We start from the raw sequence: 22,525 nt of genomic DNA on the forward strand, positions 1-22,525 counted from the left end.
TTTTGAGACAGGTTCTCACCTTGTCACCCAGGCTAAAGTACAGTGGCATGACCATGCCTCACTGCAGCCTCAACCTCCCAGGCTCCAGTGATCCTTCCACCTCAGCCACCTGAGTAGCTGTGACTACAGGCACATGGCACATGTCAAGCTCGTTTTTAAAAAATTTTTTGTAGAGACAGGGTCTTGCCATGTTGCCCAGGTTGGTCTTAAATTCTTGGACTCAAATGATCCTTCTGCCTCAGCCTCCCAAAGTGCTGGGATTATAGACATGAATCACCATGCCTGGCCTACCATATGAATCTTGACTGGTCATAATCAGCTTCAGACCTATACTAACAGCAGTGAGATATTAAAAAGTTATTCCTATATAGCTCTATTTCCTTTTCTGCCTTTTTGTGATATTATTACACATTACATCTATAAAGGTTATAAATCCAACATTATAAGATTATTACTTTATATAATTTTATGTATTCTAAAGAAGCTGAGAGAAGAAAGGAGAAAACATACATATTTATAGCTTTAGTTATATTAAAATTATTTACCATTTCTGGATCTCCATTTCATCTTCTCAATTTGAGTTATCATTTAAAGTCATTTCTTACCACAACAGAACTTTCCCCCTGCCCACTTCCTTTGTACTGTTATTGCCAAAGATAATACATTTCTATATGTTATGGGCATATACACATATGCAACCACACACGCATGCACACACACATAATATATAAATTCAATGCATACATATATATACACAAATTGCTTACATATAAATTATTTTTAAATTGCTTTTAAAGTCAACTAACAAAGAAGAAATATGCATTTATATTCTTCTTTACAATTAACTTTGCCAATGCTCTTTGTTCATGTGTATTTAATTCCCACCTTAAGTCACTTGCTTTCAAAATACTTTTAGTATTTATTTTAAGGGAAGGCTGTAACAACCAATTCTCACAGGTTTTATCTGGGAATATGTCGATTTCACTTTCATGCTTGCAAGTTAACTTGCTGGACATAAGATTCTCAGTTAACAGTTTATCTAACTCTGAGCACTTTGTTTTTTGTTTGGTTACTTTCAATTTTCTTTAAATAGAGACTGGGTCTCACCATGTTGCCCAGGCTGGTCTCAATCTCCTGGGCTCAAACAGTCCTTCTGCCTCAGTCTCCCAAAATGCTGGTATTACAGGCATGAGAGCCACCATGTCCAGCCATCTTTGAGCATTTTGAATATGACATCCCACTGTCTTGAGTCTCCTCTAACAACCTTTCATTGCATCCTTTTATTATTATTTACACAAATTTGTGGAGCACATCAAAAGTTTTGTGACATGTATATACTGTCTAGTGATCAAGTTAGGGTATTCGGATGCCCATCACCTGAATAAAATACATTTTTGTTAAGTATAGTAATTCTACTCTGCTCTAAAACATTGACTTTATTTCTTCTATCTTACTGCATCTTTGTACCCTTTAAACCTCTTCTCTTCATCTCTCTACCCACCCTTCCCAGTCTCTGTTATCTATTTTTCTACTCTCTACCTCCATGTGTTCAAAATTTTTAGCTCCCACATAAAAGTGAGAACATACGACGTCTTTTTGTGCCAGGCTTATTTCACTTAAGATACTAACCTCCAGTTCCACTTGTGTTGCTACAAATGACATGATTTAATTCTTGCCTATGTCTGAACAATATTCCATTGTGTATATATACCACATTTTCTTTTTGTTGTTGTTGTTTTGTTTTTGAGATGGAGTCTCACTCTGTCACCCAGGCTGGAGTGCAGTGGCGCAATCTCGGCTCACTGCAATTTCCACCTCCTGGGTTCATGTCATTCTCCTGCCTCAGCCTCCCGAGTAGCTGGGACTACAGGCGCCCGCCACCACGCCCAGCTAATTTTTTTGTATTTTTAGTAGAGACGGGGTTTCACCGTGTTAGCCAGATGGTCTCGATCTCCCGACCTCGTGATCCACCTGCCTCGGTCTCCTAAAGTGCTGGGATTACAGGCGTGAGCCACCGTGCCCGGCCACCACATTTTCTTTATCTATTTATTTGCTGATGAACATTTAGGTCAATTCCGTATCATAGCAATTGTGTATTGTGCTGCAATAAATAGGCGAGTGTAGATGCTCCTTTGATATACTAATTTTTTCCCCTTTGGGTAGATAGTAGTGTGATTGCTGGATCAAATGATAATACTATTTTTTTTTTGTAGAAATCTTCATACTGTGTTCCATAGTGCCTGTACTAGTTTACATTCCACCAGCAGCATATAACAGTTCCCTTTCCTTGGCATCCTTTCCACCATCTGTTATTTTTTTGTCTTTTTATAATAGCCATTCTGACTGATTTGCATTTCTCTGATTAGTGATGTTAAGCTATTCTTTTTTTGTTTTTTAGGCATAAGATGAACAGATGAGCATTTTTTTCATACGACCACTGGCTGTTTGTATGTCTTCTTTTGAGAAACGTCAATTCATGTCCCTTACTCAAGTTTAATAGGATTATTTTTTCCTGTTGAATTGTATGAGTTCCCTGTATATTCTGAATATTAGTCTCCTCTCAGGTAAATAGTTTGCAAATGTTTTCTCCATTCACCAGGTTCTCTCTTCGCTATGTTGATTATTTCTTTCATTGTGCAGAAGCTCCTTAGTTTTATTAAATCCCGTTTGTCTATTTTTGGTTTTGTTGCCTGTGTTTTTGAAGTCTTAGTCATACTTTCTTTGCCTAGATCAATGTCCAGGAGAATTTGCCCTAAATTTTGAGTATTTTTATAGTTTCAAGTCTCGTGTTTAAGTCTTTAGTCCATGTAGAGTCTTTTTTATATATGGTGAGAGATAAGGAGGGTCCACTTTCATTCTTCTGCACGCGGCTATCCAATTTTCCCAGCACCATTTACAGAAGAAAGTGTCCTTTCCCCAATGTATGTTCTTATCAGCTTGGACAACGATCAGTTGGCTGTAAATATATGGCGTTATTTCTGGGTTCTTTATTCTGTTCCATTGGTCTGTGTGTCTATTTGTATATCAATACATGCTGTCTTGGTTACTATAGCTTTGTAGTATATTTTGAATCCAGGTAATGTGATGTCTCCAGCTTTGTTCTTTTTGTTCTGGACTGCTTTGGCTATTTGGGATCTTTTTTGGTGCTACATGAATTTTAGGATTGTTTTTTCTGTTTTTGTGAAGAATGGCACTGGTATTTTGATAGGGATTGTATTGACTCTGTAGATTGCTTTTGGTGGTATGGTCATTTTCACGATATTAATTCTTCCAACCCATGAACAAGGGATGTCTTCCCATGTTTTTGTGTGTCCTCTTCAATTTCTTTCATCAGTGTTTTATAGTTTTCCTTATGGAGATCCTTCACCTCTTTGGTTAAATTTATTCCTAAGTATTTTTTGTAGCTATTGTAAATGTGATTGCCTTCTTGATTTTGGTCTTGGCTACGTCATTATTGGGGTATATAAATGCTACTGATTGTTTTATCCTTTACTTTTGTAACCTGCAATTTTACTGAATTCATTTATGAAACCTAAGAGTGTTTTGGTGGAGTCTTTAGGTTTTTCTAGATATAGAATAATATCATTAGCAAAGAGGGACAATTTCGCTTGCTCTTTTCTAATGGGGATGCCTTTTCTTTCTTTCCCTTGCCTGATTCCTCTGGCTAGGACTTCCAGTACTGGGTTGAATGGGAGTGGTGAAAGCGGGCAACCTTGTCTTATTACAGTTCTTACAGGAAAGGCTTTTAATTTTTCCCTATCATGATGATGTTAGCTGTGGACTTGTCATATATGGCCTTTATTATTTTAAAGTATGTTCCTTCTGTGCCTAGTTTCTTAAGAGTTTTTATCAGCTGGGCATGGTGGCTCACACCTGCAATCCCAGCACTTTGGGGGGCCGAGGCAGGCAGATCACCTGAGGTCAGGAGTTCGAGACCAGCCTGGCCAACATGGTAAAACCCCGTCTCTACTAAAAATACAAAAGAAAAAAAAATAGCTGGGCTTGGTGGCAGGTGCCTGTAATCCCAGCTACTCTGGAAGCTGAGGCAGGAAGAACTGCTTGAACCTGGGAGGCAGAGGTTGCAGTGAGCTGAGATCATGCCACTGCACTCCAGCCTGGGTGACAGAGCAAGACTCTGTCTCAAAAAAAAAAAGTTTTTATCATGAAGACTTGTTGAGTTGTATCTAGCGTTTTTTCTGCATCTATTGAGATGGTTGTATGGTTTTTGTCCTTCATTCTGTTGATGTGATGTATCACATTTATTAATTTGCATATGTTGAACTATCCTTGCATGTGAGGTATAAGCCTCACCTAATCTTCTGAAAGTGCTGTTGGATGTGGCTTGCTAGTACTGTATGGAGAATTTCTGCATCTAGATTAATCAGGAATATTGACCTGTAGATTTTCTGCTTGTGTCCTTGTCTGCTTTGGTATCAGGGTGACACTGGCCTGATAGAATGAGTTAGGGAGAATTCCCTCCTCAATTTTTTGGAATGGTTTCAGGAGGATTGGTATTAGTTCTTCTTTATATATTTGGTAGAATTCAGCTGTGAATCTATCTGGTCCTGGGCTTTTCCTTGTTGAGAGACTTTTTATTGCTGATTCAACCTTGCTACTCATTATTGGTCTGTTCAGGTTTTCTAGTTATTCCTCATTCCATCTTGGTAGACTGTATGTTTCCAGGAATTTATCCATTTCCTCTGGGTTTTCCAGTTTGTCATATAGTCTCTGATGATCTTTTGTATTCCTGTGGTATCAGTTGTAATATCTCCTTTTTCATTTCTGATTTTATTTACAAAGATTCATTTCTTCAAATAAGATATGAAAGGAGAAATTTATTTTCTCTTCTTGGTTAGCCTAGCTAGCAGTTTACCAATCTTGTTTCCAACTTTTTAAAGAATCAACTTTTTATTTGACTGATTCTCTGTATTTTTTCTCTGTTTCATTTAGTTCTACTCTGATCTTTATTTACTTTCTTCTTCTAATTTTGGATTTGATTTGTTCTTGCTTTTCTAGTTCTTTGAGGTGCACTGTTAGAGATTGTTAGTTTGTAATCTTTCTAATTTTTTGCTGTAGGCATTTATTGCTATAAACTTCCCCTCTTAGCCCTGTTTTTGCTGTATCCCACAGGTTTTGGTATATTGTGCTTCCATCTTCGTTTGTTTCAATACATTTTTGTATTTCCATCTTAATTTCTTCATTGATTCAATATTCATTCAGAAACATGTTTAATTTCTATGTTTGCAAATTTGTATACACATAGTTGTATATATTTGTATATAAATATGTGTATAGTATACATATTTGAATAGTATATGTATTTGTATAGTTTACAGAGTTCTTCTTGGCACAGACTTCTCATTTTAGTCCATAGTGGTCTGAGAAGACACCTGATATGATTTTGATTTTTTTAATTTGTAGAGATTTGTTTTGTTCTCTAACATATGGTCTATCCTGGAGGATGTTCCATGTGCTGATGAAAAGTATATTCTGCATTTGTTAGATAAAATGTTCTGTAAATGTCTGTGAGGCCCATTTGGTCTGATATCCTGTTGCAATCCAATGTTTCTTTGTTTATCTTCTGTCTAGATAATCTGCCTAATGCTGGGAATGTGGTATTGAAGACCCCCATTATTACTGTATTGCAGTATATATCTGCCTTTAGATTAGTAATATTTGCTTCATGAATCTGGGTGCTCCAGTGTTGGGTGCATATATATTTAGGGTTGTAATATCCTCTTGCTAGATTGATCTCTTTATCATTATATAATGACTTTTTTTTTTTTTTTTTACTCTTCCTGACTAAAAGTCCATTTTTTCTGATATAAGTATACCTAGTTACTCCTGCTCACTACTGGTTTATGTTTGCTTGGAATATCTTTTTTCATCCCTTTATTTCAGTCTGTATGTGTCTTTAATGATAAGGTGAGTTTCTAGTAAGCAGAATCATTTTTGGATCATGGATCATTTTTAATCCGCTTAGCTATTCTATCTTTTAAGAGGGTACTTTAATTTGTTCATGTTCAAGGTTATTCTTGATACCTAAGGCTTTGTTCCCACCATGTTGTTTTCTGGTTGTTTCATATACTTCTTGTTCCTTTCTTATAGTTTGGCATTGTGCTTAGGTGGATTTCTATAGTGGTAGCATTTGAGTTCTTTCTCTTCCTCCTTTGTATAACTACTTTGCCAGTGACTTTTATACTGTGGTGTGTTTTCATAATGGTAAATGTTGTCCTTTAACTTCTACGTTTAGGACTCCCTTGAGCATTTGTAGAATTGGTCTAGCAGTAACGAATTACCTCAGCATTTGTTTGTCCAGGGGTGACTTTATTTGTCCTTCATTTATGAAAGATAATTTTGCTGGATATAGTATTCTTGGGTGACAGCGTTTTTTCTTTCAGCATGTTGAATATACCATCCCATTCTCTTATGGCCTGTGAGGTTTCTGCTGATAAATCTGTTAGTTTTAAGGAATTTCCTTTATGGATGACTAGACGCTTTTCTTTTGCTGCTTTTAAGATTTTCTTTGACTTTAGACGGTCTGACCATAATGTGCCATGCAGAAGATCTTTTATTGTTGTATCTTCCTGTGGTTCATTTGAACTTCCTTTATCTGAATGTCTATATCTCTTGCTAGACTTGAGAAGTTTTCATCTATTATTTCATTAAATTAGTTTTCTTTTTTTAAAAAAAACTATTTATTTTTAGAGATAGGGTCTTGCTGTGTCACCCAGGCTGGAGTACAGTGGCACAATCCTAGCCCACAGTAACCTCAAACTCCTGGGCCCAGCCTCCCAAACAGCTAGGACTATAGGTGCATGCCATGATACCCAGCTATTTTTTTTCTTTTTTGTAGAGATAGGGTCTTGCTATATTGCCCAGGGTGGTCTCAAATTCCTGGCCTCAAGCAATCTTCCCACCTTGGCCTCCCAAAGCACTGGTATTATATAGGTGTAAGCCACCACACCTGGCCCTAATTCATTAGTACATTTTCTAATCCTTTGTTTCTTTGCCCTTAAGGATACCAATAATTTGCAAATTTACTTGCTTTATGTTGTCCTAAATATCATGAAGCCTTTATTTGTTTTTATTCTTTTATCTTTACTTTTGTTTGATTGGATTATTTCAAAAGACCTGTCTTCAAGTTTTGAGATTTCCTCTGTCTCATCTAGTCTATTGTTGATGCTTTCAAATGTATTTTGTATTTCCTTCAATGAATTCTTCAGTTCCAGAATTTTGTTTGGTTTTTTTTTTTTAAATGTCTCTTTGATAAATTTCTCATTCATATCCTTATTTTTCTAATTTATTTGTATTGTTTGTTCAGTATTCTCTTCTATTTTAGATCCTTTAAAATCAATTATTTCTTTTTGTTTTGTTTTGTTTTGTTTTGAGACAGAGTCTCACTCTGCCGCCCAGACTGGAGTACAGTAGCACAATCTCGGCTCACTGCAGCCTCTGACTCCTGGGTTCATCATTTCTCCTGCCTCAGCCCCACGAGTGACTGGGATTACAGGCATGTACCACCACACCCAGCTAATTTTTGTACTTTAGTAGAGACAAGGTTTCACCATGTTGGCCAGGCTGGTCTGGAACTCCTGACCTCAAATGATCTGCCTGCCTCGGCCTCCCAGTGTTGGAATTACAGGCATGAGCCACCGCACCTGGCCTAAAAATCAGTATTTCAAATTCTTTATCTGGGATCTCAAAAATTTCTTTTTGGTGGCCGCGTGTGGTGGCTCACGCCTGTAATCCCAACACTTTGGGAGGCCGAGGCAGGCAGATCATCAGGTTAGGAATATAAGACCAGCCTGACCAACATAGTGAAACCCCATCTCTACTAAAAATACAAAAAAATAGCCAGGCATGGTGCTGCGCGCCTGTAATCCCAGCTAGTCAGGAGGCTGAGGCAGGAGAAACACTTGAACAGAGGTGGCAGAGGTTACAGTGGGCCGAGATTATGCCACTGAACTCCAGCCCACTAACATCCCTGTCTCAGATCACAGAAGTACTCACTTCCCAGCACCAGACACTGCCACCCCAGGCCTTGCTCAGTTCCTAGCCCCTACTGTGGGAGCATACCTGGCTTGCTCCCGTCCCAGCAGTGACAACTTGAGTTTCCATAATACTCCATAGTCCCAGGGCCTGTGGGTCCCAGGACAGAATGTAGTTTTCCAGAGGCTAGTTTTGAAAATGGTGACTTGCTGAGGCCACTTAGGTCTCAGAAAGGGTGTGGAACCCAGTGCAACCTTCCTTCCTGGAGCTCTTCCATCCCACAGTCTCCTGAAAGTTTCCTATATTAGCTTCAAGGGTTGGGAGGGTCAAGGGATTGTCCTGCCAGGATTGCATGATTCCATGGTGAGGAAGTAGGCAACTGGAAATCTACTACTCACCTCTTCCCTACACTGGGAATTCACTCCTGGTGCCCAGCCGAACCCAGTCAGAGAGGCAGCCTCTCCTCCTCCTCCCCCACTTTTTGTGTCCCCTGTCACTTCTCTGTTGAGTTCCAGCATTCTCTCTTGGATAAAGTACTTGGAGTGTGACTGTCTATACACTGCTCTGGTTCTACTAAGTGGAGAAACTGGGCATGAAATGCTTCTTATTAGCCATCTTGACCATCCCCCAACCAATTTCTTCTGATGAGATGCTGGCTAGCTGTTAATCTTACTGGGATTTCCTTGTAAGTTTTGAGTTACTTTTCTCTTGCTGCTTTTAATGTTTTCTCCTTGTCTTTGGCTTTCAGTATTTTAACTCTGATATGTCTGTTTTACGAATCTCCATTTTATCCTACTTGAAACTCCATTAAGCTTCCTAGATACATAAATTATTTTTAAATACATTTAGAAAGTTTTTATCCATCATTTATCCAAACATTTGTCCTGCTCCTTTCTCTCTCACCTCCGCTTCCGGCACTCTAATTATATACATATCGGTGTGCTTGATGGTGTCCACTTTCCCCTGATGATCTCTTCATTTCTCATCATTCTTTTTTTCTCTCTTGTTGGTCTCCCACTTTTCTCTGAGGACCTGTTCATTTTCCTTCATTCTTCTCCCTTGGGGCTGGATATTACTATCTGTTTGTTTATTTGGTTAATGACCAGCTGGGTTAATTGTGTGAAATACATTTCTCTCCTGCAGTATAAAGCTTCTGATGTTCCTTCTCATGGAAGGCAGCCTTGGGTTTGTCCAGTGACCCTCAGGTGACAGTGGTTTGGACAAAGATCTCTTTGACTCTCTCCTTCCATGACCATACGCTCCTGTTAAGTTCTGATAATTGCCGGCTGACTGTTCATAATTTGCAACAGTGCCCTGGGTATAAATGGCTTCCTAGGCTGATCCAATTAGATCAGAGCTCATTGAAGGGATAGTTCCCAAGGTCAGTATTCAAGATTTGTTCTGACCACAGGAGGGCTCTTCCCAGCTATCTTTCCTCATTTTTCTCTGGCATACTTTATAGGTAATACAAACTATAGTATATAATTGCTGGCAGATGAGTTTCACCTGTATTTCCAGTGAGTTTACCAATCTTCTTGATATTGCCCATCATCACCTCCAGTAATTCTTACTGCACCACCTCCTGGCCATCTTGGAAGCTGCAGATAAGAATGGAGCCTCCACCTCCTGGCCATGTTGGAGACACACTAAGTCTGGAGCAAGAGGAACTTAGCCTCAGCAACAGGTAGCTGGGGGCAGGATGAGAATTACTGACATCCATGCCCCCTTCTACTGGTGTTCTTGGCTGTACCCATCTGGAATAGAGTTCCTGCCTCCGTGAGCTGGGAGGGTGAAAAGGAAGGTAGATCTTGGTTTAATATCACAGACATTCTCTGTTCTTACTGAGTTTTAAAAGATTTTATTGAATAAATGTTTCTTTATATGCTGTGTGCTCTTTCGATCAGTCCTTGTGGTGTGTGAGATTTGTTACGATCACAGGAAGGCTTCTCCTGTCTCTCTCTCTTCTTAGTTTTCTCTCGCAATTAGCCATTCTATACTCTAGTCTATCTCCAGTGAATCTACCGATCTCCTTCCAATTGCCTCTCAACATTAGGCTTGAAGTTGTCTTTGCTCTGTTAAAAATGAAGTTGGTTTCTTTGTGATGCCAGGTGTGAAGCTCACTGTTTTTTTTTTGTTTTGTTTTGTTTTGTTTTGTTTTTGAGACGGAGTCTCGCTGTGTCTCCCAGGCTGGAGTGCAGTGGCGTGATCTCGGCTCACTGCAAGCTCCGCCTCCCGGGTTCACGCCATTCTCCCGCCTCAGCCTCCCAAGTAGCTGAGACTACAGGCGCCCGCCACCACGCCCGGCTAGTTTTTTTTTTTTTGTATTTTTAGTAGAGACGGGGTTTCACCATGTTAGCCAGGATAGTCTCGATCTCCTGACCTCGTGATCCACCCGCCTCGGCCTCCCAAAGTGCTGGGATTACAGGCTTGAGCCACCGCGCCCGGCCCAAAGCTGTTTTATGGTGTGTCTCTTCCCGGGCAGAATCGCTGAGCCAAGGCTCTGGAGCTGGGGGTCGGGACAATGGGATACTTCTCCGTAAGTGACACCCCCATTTTAGGACCTAATCTCTGATGGACAGGAGGAGGCAGTAGATGTGGGTCTTCTCAACTTGCCTCTTCCCGCCTGGTCCTCCATCCATGGGCCAGTACAAGCCTGATTAGAACCCCAGTATCCTCAGGGGTGTCATGCCCAAAGCAGAACCTATATCCCCCAAGTGGGGCTCTACACAAATGGAGGCCTCACCTTGCAGGCACCCTGGCCATGAAGTAGCCTCAGCAAAGGTGCATCCATGTGTACTGGTGGGCGAGCCAGGTGGGGGGAAGTTTACGTTTGTGTCAAGGGGAAGTTAGTATGTGTGTGGGGGGGGGCACATATTATGGGAGTGGCTTGTGGCTGTGTGCATGTGTGAGACATGGGTGGCAGTGGATGACCTGGTATATAAGTGAGGGCCGGGGTTGGATGGGGCAGGTGTTGGGGTGGGGTGGGGGTTTATGCGAGGGTGGGCACATGTGTGACAGTACATAAGTGAGTTTGGGAGGTGGGTGGGGGGTGTCCATATGTGTGTGTAGATGTATGCAGACCGTGGTTGGGTGGGATGTGGGGAAGCAGTGTGCTGTGTGGGTGGGGACAGGCATGTGTGTGGGTAGGTGTGCAGATAGCTGTGGGGGTGGGGCTGAGGGATTTCAGGGCATACATGCTGGGGAGTGTGCAAGTGTGTGGGTGGGCATGTGGCTGGTAAATATTTGTGGGGACATAAGCATGCGATGTGGTTTGGATGTGTCCCCTCCAAATCTCATGTTGAACTGCGGGCCCCCTGTGGGAGGTAGGGTCTGGTAAGAGGTGACCGGATCGTGGGGATGGATCCCTCATGAGTAGCTTAGTGCCATCCCCTTGGGGACGAGTGAGTTCTGTTAGTTCACATGAGAGCTGGGAGTTTAGAAGAGCCTGGGACACCCCTGCCTTCTCTCTCCCTCCCTCTCTTGCCATGTGATGGACAGGCTTCCCTTCGCCCTCCATCGGGAGTAGAAACTCCCTGAGGTCTCCCTAGAAGCAGATGCTGGTACCATACTTCCTGTGCAGCCTGCAGAACCACAAGCCTATTAAACCTCTTCTCTAATTACCTGGTCTCAGACGTTCCTTTACAGCAACGCAAACGGACTAACAGCATGTGGAAGTGTGTGGGGCGGAGCACTGTGTGCTGGGAAGGCATCTGGGGGGTTGCTCAGTGGGGGACTGTATGGGACTGAGGACTCAGTGTGGAGGGTGGGATCAGCAGGTTCGTGTGTGTGTGTGCACACGTTAACACGTGACAGGTTTTTATGTGAGGAGAGGATGGGTGTGGGTGTCAGTGTGCATGGATGTGTAAGTGGGTCTGTGTGTACGAGGTAGACATAAGTAGGTAAACGTGGGGGTGGGAACATGAGGGGGTATGTGGCGGTGGGGGTGAGTAGGTGGGTGGGGATGTGGGGGTGGGGAGTGAGTATCTGGGAGTGGGGGTGACCAGGTGGGTGGGGGGTGGGTATGTGGGGGTGACCAGGTGGGTGGGGGGTGGGTATGTGGGGGTGACCAGGTGGGTGGGGGTGGGTATGTGGGGGTGACCAGGTAGGTGGGGGTGGGTATGTGGGGGTGACCAGGTGGGTGGGGGTGGGTATGTGGGGGTGACCAGGTGGGTGGGGGTGGGTATGTGGGTGTGGGTACATGGGGAAGTAGACATCAGTAGATGGATGGTACGTTTGTGGGGTGGGTGCATGTGGGGAGCTGGGGATGTGTGGGGGTGTGCAGGACGCACCCTGTAGGGGTGTGACCATGCAGGGGAGCACCACTCCAGGCCTCGGGCCCACATGCCCTGTGCTGGGTGGACTGGAACTCCCTACAGGGCTCCCGCAGCAGTGCCTAGTCCTCTCCTGGGCGTGGGGCCCCTCTGACCTGGGCCCTGGCCCTAAGCCACCAACTCCGCTTCCCAGGGGAACCTCCCCAGTCCAGACCCCTCTTCTCAATCTCTCCTGCACGAGCTCCTTGGAGGACGGGACACAAAGGGGCTGGGCCAAGCCAAGCTGACGAGCCAGCCCCAGGAAGGCTCCTCCAGAGCCCCAGGGGGTCCAGATCTCCAGGGATCACAGCCCCAGGCATGAGGCCGGAACCCTGCCCCGTGGAGCAGAGCAGAACAGGGCCCATTGCTCACCTCTCTTGCACAGGTACAGCCACGTGGGGTCCCACTGGCTCTCCTTGGCAAAGACAGCTCGCCGTAGCTGCAAGCCCATGTACTCCAGGAGCCGCTTCCGTGCCAGGAACGTCTCGCGCTCCGCCGGCATCAGCGTGTGGAAGGGGCAGTGGGCAATCTTCCGGTCCTGCACACAGCGCCAGGGTCACCACAGGGTCCCGGGCTCGCCCCTCACTGCGGGGGTGACTCTGGGTGATCGAGGGCCCCTCTCGGCTCTTATGATGTATAACTGAGGACGAACCCTGACAGACACACAAAGCTGGGAGCACACACAGCTGCACCTGGCATGAGCTCGGCACTTTGGGGGGGTTGCCTCTGCAGCCAAGGGGCTGCTCTGGGGAAGGCACTAGGAACCTTGAGCCCAGCTTTGCCCCAGAGGAGCTAATGCCCCAGCTGGGGGTCCTGCACATGACCCACACTCCCCCTCCTTCCTCACAGGAGGCTCACCACCTACCTGGAAGAATCTGAAATAGCCATAGTCCACAGCTGTGCCCACCGCCACCTTTTCCCCCTGTCTGAGCGTCACGGGCTTCAGGATGTCGGCCCCGTGATTGATGAGTCGGTCAATCTGTGGAGAACAGAACCAGGTCAGACGCGCAAGGACACCCTGGCTACTGGGAGCAGTGAAGACCGCCTGAGAAGGGCCACGGTCACCTGCAGTCCCCACCAAGGCCACCCTCGCAGGTGTGCAGCAGTGCCCAGGAGACAAACTGGGAGAGGGAGACGGAGACGGGGCTGACCTCATGGACAAGGAGTTGGGGCTGAGCCTCGCCTAACGATGTCACAGTGAAGTCAAGGCTAGGCCACGCCTCGGGGAGCCCTCCCTGGTGCCCGACTCGCAGCACCATAGAATCAATGGAGTCTGTGAAGTCCGTTACAGTCCTGCTCCCCTCAGGCTGTCAGTGACATGAGGGCAGACACCAGGCAGCTCTTGTTCTTCATCAGATCCCAACACGCCATGGGGGTGCTCAACAAGACAGCAAGTGCACGTGTATGCTTGTATTTGGTGTGTGCGGGGCGGGGGGCCAGTGCGTGGGCATGCATGGGTATGTGTATGTGTGTTCATGGCTGGGTGGGTGTGAGTGTGCCTGCATGTAGGTAGGTGTGTGGATGTGTGTGGATGTGTGTGTGTGCATGTGTGGGGCTAGTGGGTGAGTGTGTGTGGATATGTGCATGCATGCTCATAGGTGGGTAGGTGTGAGTGTGCCTGCATGCATGTAGGTGTGCAGTGTGGGTGTGTGCACCTGCATGTGTGTCTGTGCATGAGTGGGGGCTAGTGTGTGTGCATGCATGAGTAAGGGCACACATGTATGTCTGAGTCCAAGCATGCCTGACAAACGTGTGAATGCATGAGCCTGTGTGCATGTGTGCCTGACTCGTGGCAAACATACGACAGCAATGGTCTCTGGCTCAACAGGTACAACAATCCCATCCAAAGCAAGGATCATCTAAAGAGGCTGCCTCTCCTGACATGGGAGGAGGCAAGTTCTATCGGGGGCCTGGCAGGCTCAGGGCAGCCCGTGTGAGTGAATGAAAACCAGGCCGTCATCTGTGGAAGGCTCACTGCTGTGTGCATGGGGGCCTTGCTAGCCAAGTGCAAGCAGGGCCATGATTTGGTGAAACACAACTCCCCCAGCGAGATCCCCACTCTCTGTGACATGCATAACACACATTCCACACAAACACAGCAACCCTGCTTTCTCAGCAACACACGAGAACAATGCTCTGGGCATGGCACCAGGCACAGTGCGGGACAGCGGAGCAGCCAATGCCACCAACACCAGTGGCCAGCCTGGCCTGAACGGCTGACTCCCTGGCGCATGGGGGCACGGGTGGAGTTTATACACAGATTCCTCAAGGCCAAGTGAGGCCAGGCAAGGCATACGCCAGGCACAGGAGGCGGCTGTTTTCCACTGCTCCCGAGGATAGAGCCACCCAGATCCACCCATGACACCCCCGTCTTCTTGACTCTTCCTGCTGAAGCCATGATAACATGCCAAAAACCCCATGAGTTGGTTCCCTGCTGGACATGCCTCCGAGGCCCCCCCACCTCATCAAATCTTTTTCAGGAAAGGTGGGCAGACGGTGGGTGAGTGAGGGCTGCCACAGGTGCTTGGTGATGGACAGGTGGGTGGATGATGGATTGACCCTTCCCTGCCCAATGTTGCTGGGGGACTTGCCAGCCCATCCCCATCCCCCAAGTGTTGTTTTTGTAGGGCACCCAGGCCTCACTCAGTCCTGCCACTGGGACAGCTTCTCTGGACAGCTCTGCCTGCGTAGTGACGCAGCTACCCTACCCCACCCCGCCCCTGGGCTCCCAGGACTGGCCACTCGGCAGCAGCTGGGATTCACCCCTTCGTCTCACCCTGCTGGGCACCTTCTCCCCTCTGGCCAAACATCATTCCTGGGAACTTCTGCATCCCCACAGCTCCCATGTCTCCATAGACCCCTCCACACTGACCCCAACCCCTGGGAGTCACTGGGGACAACCAGCCCCAGCAGGGTGTGCAGTGTGTGCTTTGGCCTGGGGCTTTCTCAACTCAGGTCCCATGTCCTCACCCCTTCTTCTCCCACCACAGCCCCTCCCCATTTGCTGACCTGCCTGTCTATCACCAGGAGTATCTTCCAACCCTGGCCCTGGCTGCCCGGGGTGACCGCCTCATCCACGGTGAGAACTGAGATACACTTTGCTGTCCCTCTGCCAAACCATTTACTCGCCAATGCTCCCCTCCAGACCCTCACCTCCCAAGCACCCCCATCTGAACTTTGACATCATTGCCTCCACCTCACCCCCCAGGCACTCTGCCCCACCTCCATGGCACAATGACCCCGTTCCCCTGCTGAGGCTCCCCAGGCATGCCCTCGGCTGCAGCTGGATAACCTCGCCCCTCCATCCCCGGAGCCCGCCTCTCCAGTGGCCCTGTCCTCCATGCCTCTTCAGACCCCAGCAGCATCAGCACCCTGCAGGAACCAGCCCTGCCCAGGGGGCTCCGCCTCTGAGACCACAGCCCCTGCTGAACACTACCGGGAGGGAAGGCTGGGACCTTCCCGGGAAGAGGAAGGGGCGGCCTGAAGCTGACCGGCCCGGCGTGTGCCTCTGAGGAGTCTGTCAGGATCAGTGGGCTTGAACACGGATCCTTCAGTCGGACTTGCTCTGCTCTCAAATTAAGGAAATTTGGGGCCCCACATCTAAGCAGAGCCTGCCCAGTGAGAGGAGCTAGAAATGTTTGTGAGAACAGGATTTTGTCCCCCGGAGGCCAGAGAAAAGACAGTGAGGGAGGGACTTTCTAAAGGTCCCCTGGCTGATGAAAGCTCCTTTCTGCAATGGTTTTTCTCCAAACACTGCTAACCTATGTTCTGGCAGCCCCTTCCTTGGCCGTTCAAAGACAAATGTGGAGCCCATGCCTGGTGCTGCAGCCATCCACGTGCCGGGGCCTGGGGAGTCGGGGGGCCCCGAGCTCGAGCTTCACGCGTTCATTTATGGGACAATCTTTAGAAAGTTTAGTATGAGAATATTCAGGAGGCCTGGTGACCCCAGACCCTCAACAAGCTCCACCTCAGGCCTGTGCGTCCCACGTGCTCACCACGGGCCAAGGCCAAGAACAGCAGCCAAGGAGAAAGGAGAAGAAGACTGAAAACGCCGAAGCCGTGTGTGGTGGGTTCGCTTGGGTCCCCTAAAAAGGTAAGCTGAAGTCCTAACCCCCGGGATCTGTGAACATGACTTTATTTGGACATAGGGTCGTTGCAGATGATCAAAGTAACATGAGGTCCTTAGCGTGGTAGGTGGTCCAATATGACCATTGTCTTTTGAGAAGGGACGTTTGGCTGCAGAGACAGACGTGCATGCAGGAGAACACCATGAGCTGAGGAGGGCAGAGGTGGCCAGCCAGCCCCCAGAAGCCACAGCAAGGTCTACACCAGGGTCTACAACAGGGTCACAACCCTGCAACACCGCGACCGTGGCCTCCACCCTCCAGGACCAGAGCCAGCTCACTTCTGTGGCTTAAGCCGCCCAAGCTGTGGTCTGCTGCAGCAGCCACAGGAGCGCCAGAGGAAGAGCCCCTGAAACAAGGTTCTGCCACAGCCTGACCAGCAAGACGTGGTGGGAGATGGAGGCGTCGCCAGGACCTAGGTAGCCCAGGCCTCTAGCAGAAGGGTCCTGCAGCACCACTGTTTACGTACACCCCCCAAGCCAGGGCACCCCTAGGGTTTCAGGGACTCCATGGACTCAGGTCCCACGAAAGCATAATAAGAGAAAAGCACCAGATTTTCCAGGAGGCTACGGAAAAGTATTTCTGAAAGTTCCTAGCTGAAACTATAAAACTCTTAGAAGAAAACATAGGAAGAATCTTCATGACATTGAATTTGACAATGATTTCTTGGCTATGACACCAAAGGTAAAGGCAGCAAAAGAAAAAATAGACAAGCTGGACTTCATGAAAATTAAAAACTTTTGTATATCAAAATATTTGTAAATTACATACTCGATAAGGGATTAACATCTAGAATATATAGAAATGTCCTAAAACTCAACAATAATAATAAAGATTCAAAAATTGCCGAAGAAGTTGAATAGACATTTCTCCAAATAAGATACATAAATGGCCAATAAGCACATGAAAGACGTTCAACATCACTCATCATTAGGGAAATACATATCAAAACCACAATGAGAAGGCTGGCGGGGGTGACTTCCGCCTGTAATCCCAGCACTTTGGGAGGCCAAGACAGACGGATCGCTTAAGGCCAGGAGTTTGAGACCAGTCTGGCCAACATGGCAAAACCCTATCTCTACTAAAAATACAAAAATTGGCTGGGTGTGGTGGTGGGCGCCTGTAATTCCAGCAAGAATCTTGAACCCAGGAGGTGGAGGCTGCAGTGAGCCGAGATCACATCACTGCACTCCTGCCTGGGCGACAGAGTGAGACTCTGTTTAAAAAACAAACAAAATACCACCTCGCATCCATTAGGATGGCAACTATCAAAAAAACAGAAAATAGCAAGTATTGGTGATAGTCTGGAGTGACTGGAACCCTGTCCACTGTTGGTGAGAACATGAAACAGTGCAGCTGTCGTGGAAACAGTACGGAGGTTCTTCAAAACATTGAACATATGGCTGGGTGCGGTGGCTCAGGCCTGTAATCCCAGCACTTTGGGAGGCCGAGGTGGGTGGATCACTTCAGGTCAGGAGTTCAAAGATCAGCCTGACCAACATGGTGAAATCCCGTCTCTACTAAAAATATAAAAATTAGCTGGGTGTGGTGGCACACGCCTGTAATCCTAGCTACTCAAGAGGATGAGGCAGGAGGACTGCTTGGACCTGAGAGGCGGAGTTCGCAGTGACCTGAGATCATGCCTCTGCACTCCAGCCTGGGCGACAGAGTGAGACCTGGACTCAAAAAAAAAAAAAAAAAATAAATTAAACATAGAATGATTATACCATAGGACCGAGCCATCCCACTTCCAGGCAAGTTCCCAGAAGAACTGAAAGCGGGCTCTTGAAGAGAAACGTGTCCATTTGTGCCACTAGCGGCATTCCTCACAACAGCTCAAACGTGGAAGCAGCCCAAATGTCCATCAACAGAGAAACGGAGAAGCCAGATGTCGTCCCTGCATCCTGGGGGGTATCACTCAGCCTTGAAAAGAAAGGAAATCCTGACACCAGCTACCCCATAGATGAACCTTCAGGACAGGGTGCTGAGTGAAAGCCAGTCACAAAAAGAACAAGTACTGTGTGCTTCCATGTATGTGGGGTGTTTCACATTCACAGACAGAAAGTAGAATGGCCAGAGGCCGGGGGTGGGGAATGGGAGTGAGTGTGGAATGGAGACAGAGGCTTCATTTCGCAAGATGAAGCAGCTCTGGAAAGGGAGGGTGATGACAGCTGCACAGCAATGAGAACAGACTTACCACGACACGCACACCTGCAGTGGTTAAGATGGTAAACTTCATGTTATAGGTATGTTACCGTAATGTTTTTGAAAGGCAAAACATTATAGGTATGTTACTGTAATGTTTTTTGGCAAACAAAAAATAAAAATGAAAAAAGATTTTTTCCATAACCAACCTGATAAATCCTCATGGCAAGCTGCAAATGAAGGGGAGTTCCCTACTTTGGTGAAGGACAGCTACCAGAAATGTACAGAAGGCGCCGCAGAAACGGTCCCGTGGCCAGGGACACGCTGGGCTGCTGTCACTCAGGTGGAACCCGGCTCAGGCAATGAGGAAGCGGGAAACAGATTTAAAATACTGGAAAGGGGCCAGGCGCGGTGGCTCACACCTGTAATCCCAGCACTTTGGGAGGCCAAAGCGGGCGGATTACCTGAGGTCAGGAGTTAGAGACCAGCCTGGCCAACATGGTGAAACCCCATCTCTACTAAAAATACAAAAATTAGCTGGACGTGGTGGCGGGCACCTGTAATCCCAGCTACTTGGGAGGCTGAGGCAGGGGAATTGCTTGAACCTGAGAGGCAGAGGTTGCAGTGAGCCGAGATCGCACCTCTGCACTCCAGCCTGGGCGACAAGAGCGAAACTCCGTCTAAAAAAAAAAAAAAAAAAAAAAATTCAAAGGAAGAGATAAATCCAAAGGGATCAGTTGGAGAACTCTTAAACTAACAGAAATTCAGTCCGTTAAACAGACTACAGGACCCTGATAGAAGTCACTCTAGGAAGAGGTAAGAGAATCCACATAGAGATAACAAAAGCGAATCGAATTCTGCCATATTAGTGTTTTTACAACTGGCTGATGGCATACAGATGATAAAAAATGTTTTTATATTTTATAAATAAAAAATAGGGGGCACTGGGAACCCCCTAACCCCTGACAAAGTGCTGGGAGCCCCCTAACCCCAGACGAGGTGCTGCGGAGCCCCCTGACCTCGGACGAGGCGCTGGGGAGCCCCCTAATCCTGGACGAGGCACTGGGAGCCCCCAACCCCGGACAAAGTGCTATTCCGTATGTTCAAGACACATCTTCCAATCAGCGTCCACACATAACAACGCTGCCCCCTGAGCTGCCTCTCCCGTCTTGTGTCCTTTTCCTGTTCACTCAGACTTAGATGAACAAGAGACTGGTCATCAATCCTGGGCCCCATGAAGCTCAGAAAGCACATCGGGGCCCCTCCCAGCCCCCAGGTCCAGAAATGGTGCCGACTATCCACACACACTGTTTCATTCCATCCTCTGCCACCTACGGAAAGCTGACCACGGCGTCCTTGCATAGTCTATCCCAGACGGAACAGGGTCTTAGGAAGAAGGACAGGAGCCTTAAAATCAGATCTGGAAACAGCATCTCAAGATAAGAATCTCAGTTCTTTAAAGTAAAGCTACCCTTTTGTGGCATCAAACAACCTTCCAGATGCCCCCGCTTCCAGACGCCTGAGTCTCGCCCCCCTCCTGCTTCCCCCTTTCTCCCTCAGACAGGTAAGAACCAAAGTGCGTATCAAGATGGACTGAGGAAAGCAAGCTCCTGGGTGGTGCCCACACCAGGCGCAAGACAGGCTGGCACAGGCAGAGAACAGCAGGCAGCAGGCCACAAAGGGAGGCCCTGCCTGAGCCGAAGCCGCCGAGAGTTCCCGGAGCCATGTGGGAGGGACACTCGAGGGACGTGCCTAGGGCTCAGGACAGAAAGTGCCTCCAGCGCCGGCAGGACTTCCCAAGGGTGAGCTTCCACCCAAGAAAGCCGCTCCCTGTGGCCGGGGACAACGCCGCACACCCCCGCCCAGCAGCTGTGTGGACCATTGAGAAAGCCAAGATTGTGCAGCTGGACCACGGTGAGGCCTATGTGTATCCTGAATCCTGTTTTCACTGAGATAAAGTTCAGGGAACCTTTCTGTCTGGTCTGTTGAGTGGATCTGCCACTTCATAATTTTTAAGGCCTGTAAAATATTAAAAGCAGACAACATTTTGTCTTTTCTCCACTATTTAGACCACCAAGGCTTGGAGAACACAGAACAAATGATCCACTGCCAATCAGGAATGAGAGTCAGGCAGAGAAGTCCATGAGGGCCCCACTCCCAGAGCACCCATTCCCCATGCTCAGGGCCAGCCCACCTCATACTCCTCCCTCCCCCCACCCAGGACCACCCACCCTCCCGTCCCCCTCACCAGGGCCACCCAGCCCTCACACCCCTCACCAAGGTCACCCACCCTCACACCCCTACCACCCAGGGCCATCCCAACCTCCCGCCCCCCTCACCAGGGCCACCCCCCTGACCAGGGCCAGCCTTTCGTCCACGCTCCTCTGGTGCTCATAGGTCAGGTCACAGGCGATACACAGGGCGCTGCCCAAGCCTTTGGTCAGGGGCAGGTTGGGGTCCGCTCCGTGGGTCAGGAGCTCCTTCACAACCTGGACATACACAGACAGGCTCATCAGTGGCCACCATGTCACCTCCCCTGACAGTGGGGAAGTCCCCAGAGCTGGGCCACTCCAGAACTAACCCCCGAAAGCAGGAGCTTCACGGAGGCCACTGCTGGCCCTTCCCATAGATCCTTCCCACGGTGGGTCCCGCTGTTGGCCTGTCCCACAGAGGATGACGCTGGGCGGGGAGGGGTCCCATGTCTGGTCTGTTAGGGAGGAGCTGGAACTCCACCCAGGTGGGCCGGTTCCAGCACCTTCTCTGTCCCCTGACATAATGGGGACTCTCCAGGGTGGTCCCAGCTCCCACCTTGCTCTCCAGCCCTGGAGAGAGCCAAGCCCAGGGGCCAGTGCCCCCAGCACAGGGTTAGGGGCACATCTGCCTGGTGCCCAAGCTGTCTGCCTCTGCCCCGGAACACCAGTGTCACTGTGACCACTCGGCCAGATGCAGAATGAGGCACACCTCCCTTCTCCCTACTGTGCCCAGCCACCAGCTCAGATTCCACCGAGGAAGGACAGCCGTGGCCAGACACAGGGCCTTAAGTGTTTGGCTCCCACAAGCTTCTGCCCCTCAGAACAAAGCTCTCTTCCCTCCATACCCTTGCCTCTAACAGGACCTAGCCCTGAGCTAGGACCCCACATGACTTATTGAATGGACGTCTCTGTGCAGGACAGAAGGAAGCAGGGAGCAGAGATGCTGGCCTCTGCAGAAGCACCTGGAAGCCCCATTCTACATCAGCTTTTACAAATTCTATGAATGCCTTCAGCTTTTGCAGACCTCTGCTGAAATGTCACCTCATCTGAGTAGCACTTCATGCCACTCTGCTAATGTAGCCTATCTTCCCATCATTCTCCATCCCCTCACTAAGCTTTATTTTCTTCATAATACTCGTCATTTCCTGAAATTGTGTTACATACTAGTTTATGGTCTGGCTCCTCCAACTATAATATAGAATCCTTGAGAGCAGAGACTTTAATTCAACACCTAGTGCTTAGAATGGTGCCTGTCAGGTACAAAGCAGATGCTCAGTAAATAACAGTTACATGATAGATGGATGAATGGATGAATGGGTGGATGGTAGATCCTTCCATCTGGGTGAATGAAGGATGATGATGTCTAGGTAGGTGGGTGGGTGGATGGATAAATAGATGAATGAATGGATAGGTGAACGGTTGAGTGGATGGATGAGTGGATAGGTAGTTGGGTTGATACATGAGTGATTGGTTAAAAGGACGGATGTATAGATGGATGGATGAGACGATGAATAAGTTGAATAATGGATGAATGGATGAGTGGAGGGTAGATGGACAGGTGAGTAGATGGATAAGTGGATGAGAAGTTGGGTGGATAGATGGATGGATGAATGGAAGAATGGGTGGATGGGTAGACAGGTGAGTGGAAGAGTGAGTGGATGGGTAGTTGGATGGACAGATGGGCGGATAGATGGATGGATGG

At 47.7% G+C, this 22,525-nt stretch overlaps 1 protein-coding gene across 7 annotated transcripts in view; it reads right to left on the minus strand.

Annotated features, from left to right (window-relative positions):
• ANKMY1 (ankyrin repeat and MYND domain containing 1) overlaps positions 1 to 22,525 on the minus strand; it is a 94,161-nt gene that overhangs the window by 24,929 nt on the left and 46,707 nt on the right. For 5 of the 7 annotated variants that reach the window (XM_077958018.1, XM_077958016.1, XM_077958019.1 and 2 more), the window contains 3 exons: positions 20,929 to 21,060; positions 13,168 to 13,281; positions 12,675 to 12,840 (listed from right to left, as the gene is read on the minus strand). In XM_077958018.1, the coding sequence (XP_077814144.1) occupies positions 12,675 to 12,840; positions 13,168 to 13,281; positions 20,929 to 21,060 (412 nt within the window). Of the gene's footprint in view, positions 1 to 9,834; positions 10,065 to 12,674; positions 12,841 to 13,167; positions 13,282 to 20,928; positions 21,061 to 22,525 lie in introns of those variants that run through there. The other 2 variants (XM_077958020.1, XM_077958021.1) reach the window with 2 other exon arrangements.

The sequence above is a fragment of the Macaca mulatta genome, chromosome 12 (genome assembly GCF_049350105.2).
Source record: "Macaca mulatta isolate MMU2019108-1 chromosome 12, T2T-MMU8v2.0, whole genome shotgun sequence".
NCBI lineage: Eukaryota > Metazoa > Chordata > Mammalia > Primates > Cercopithecidae > Macaca > Macaca mulatta.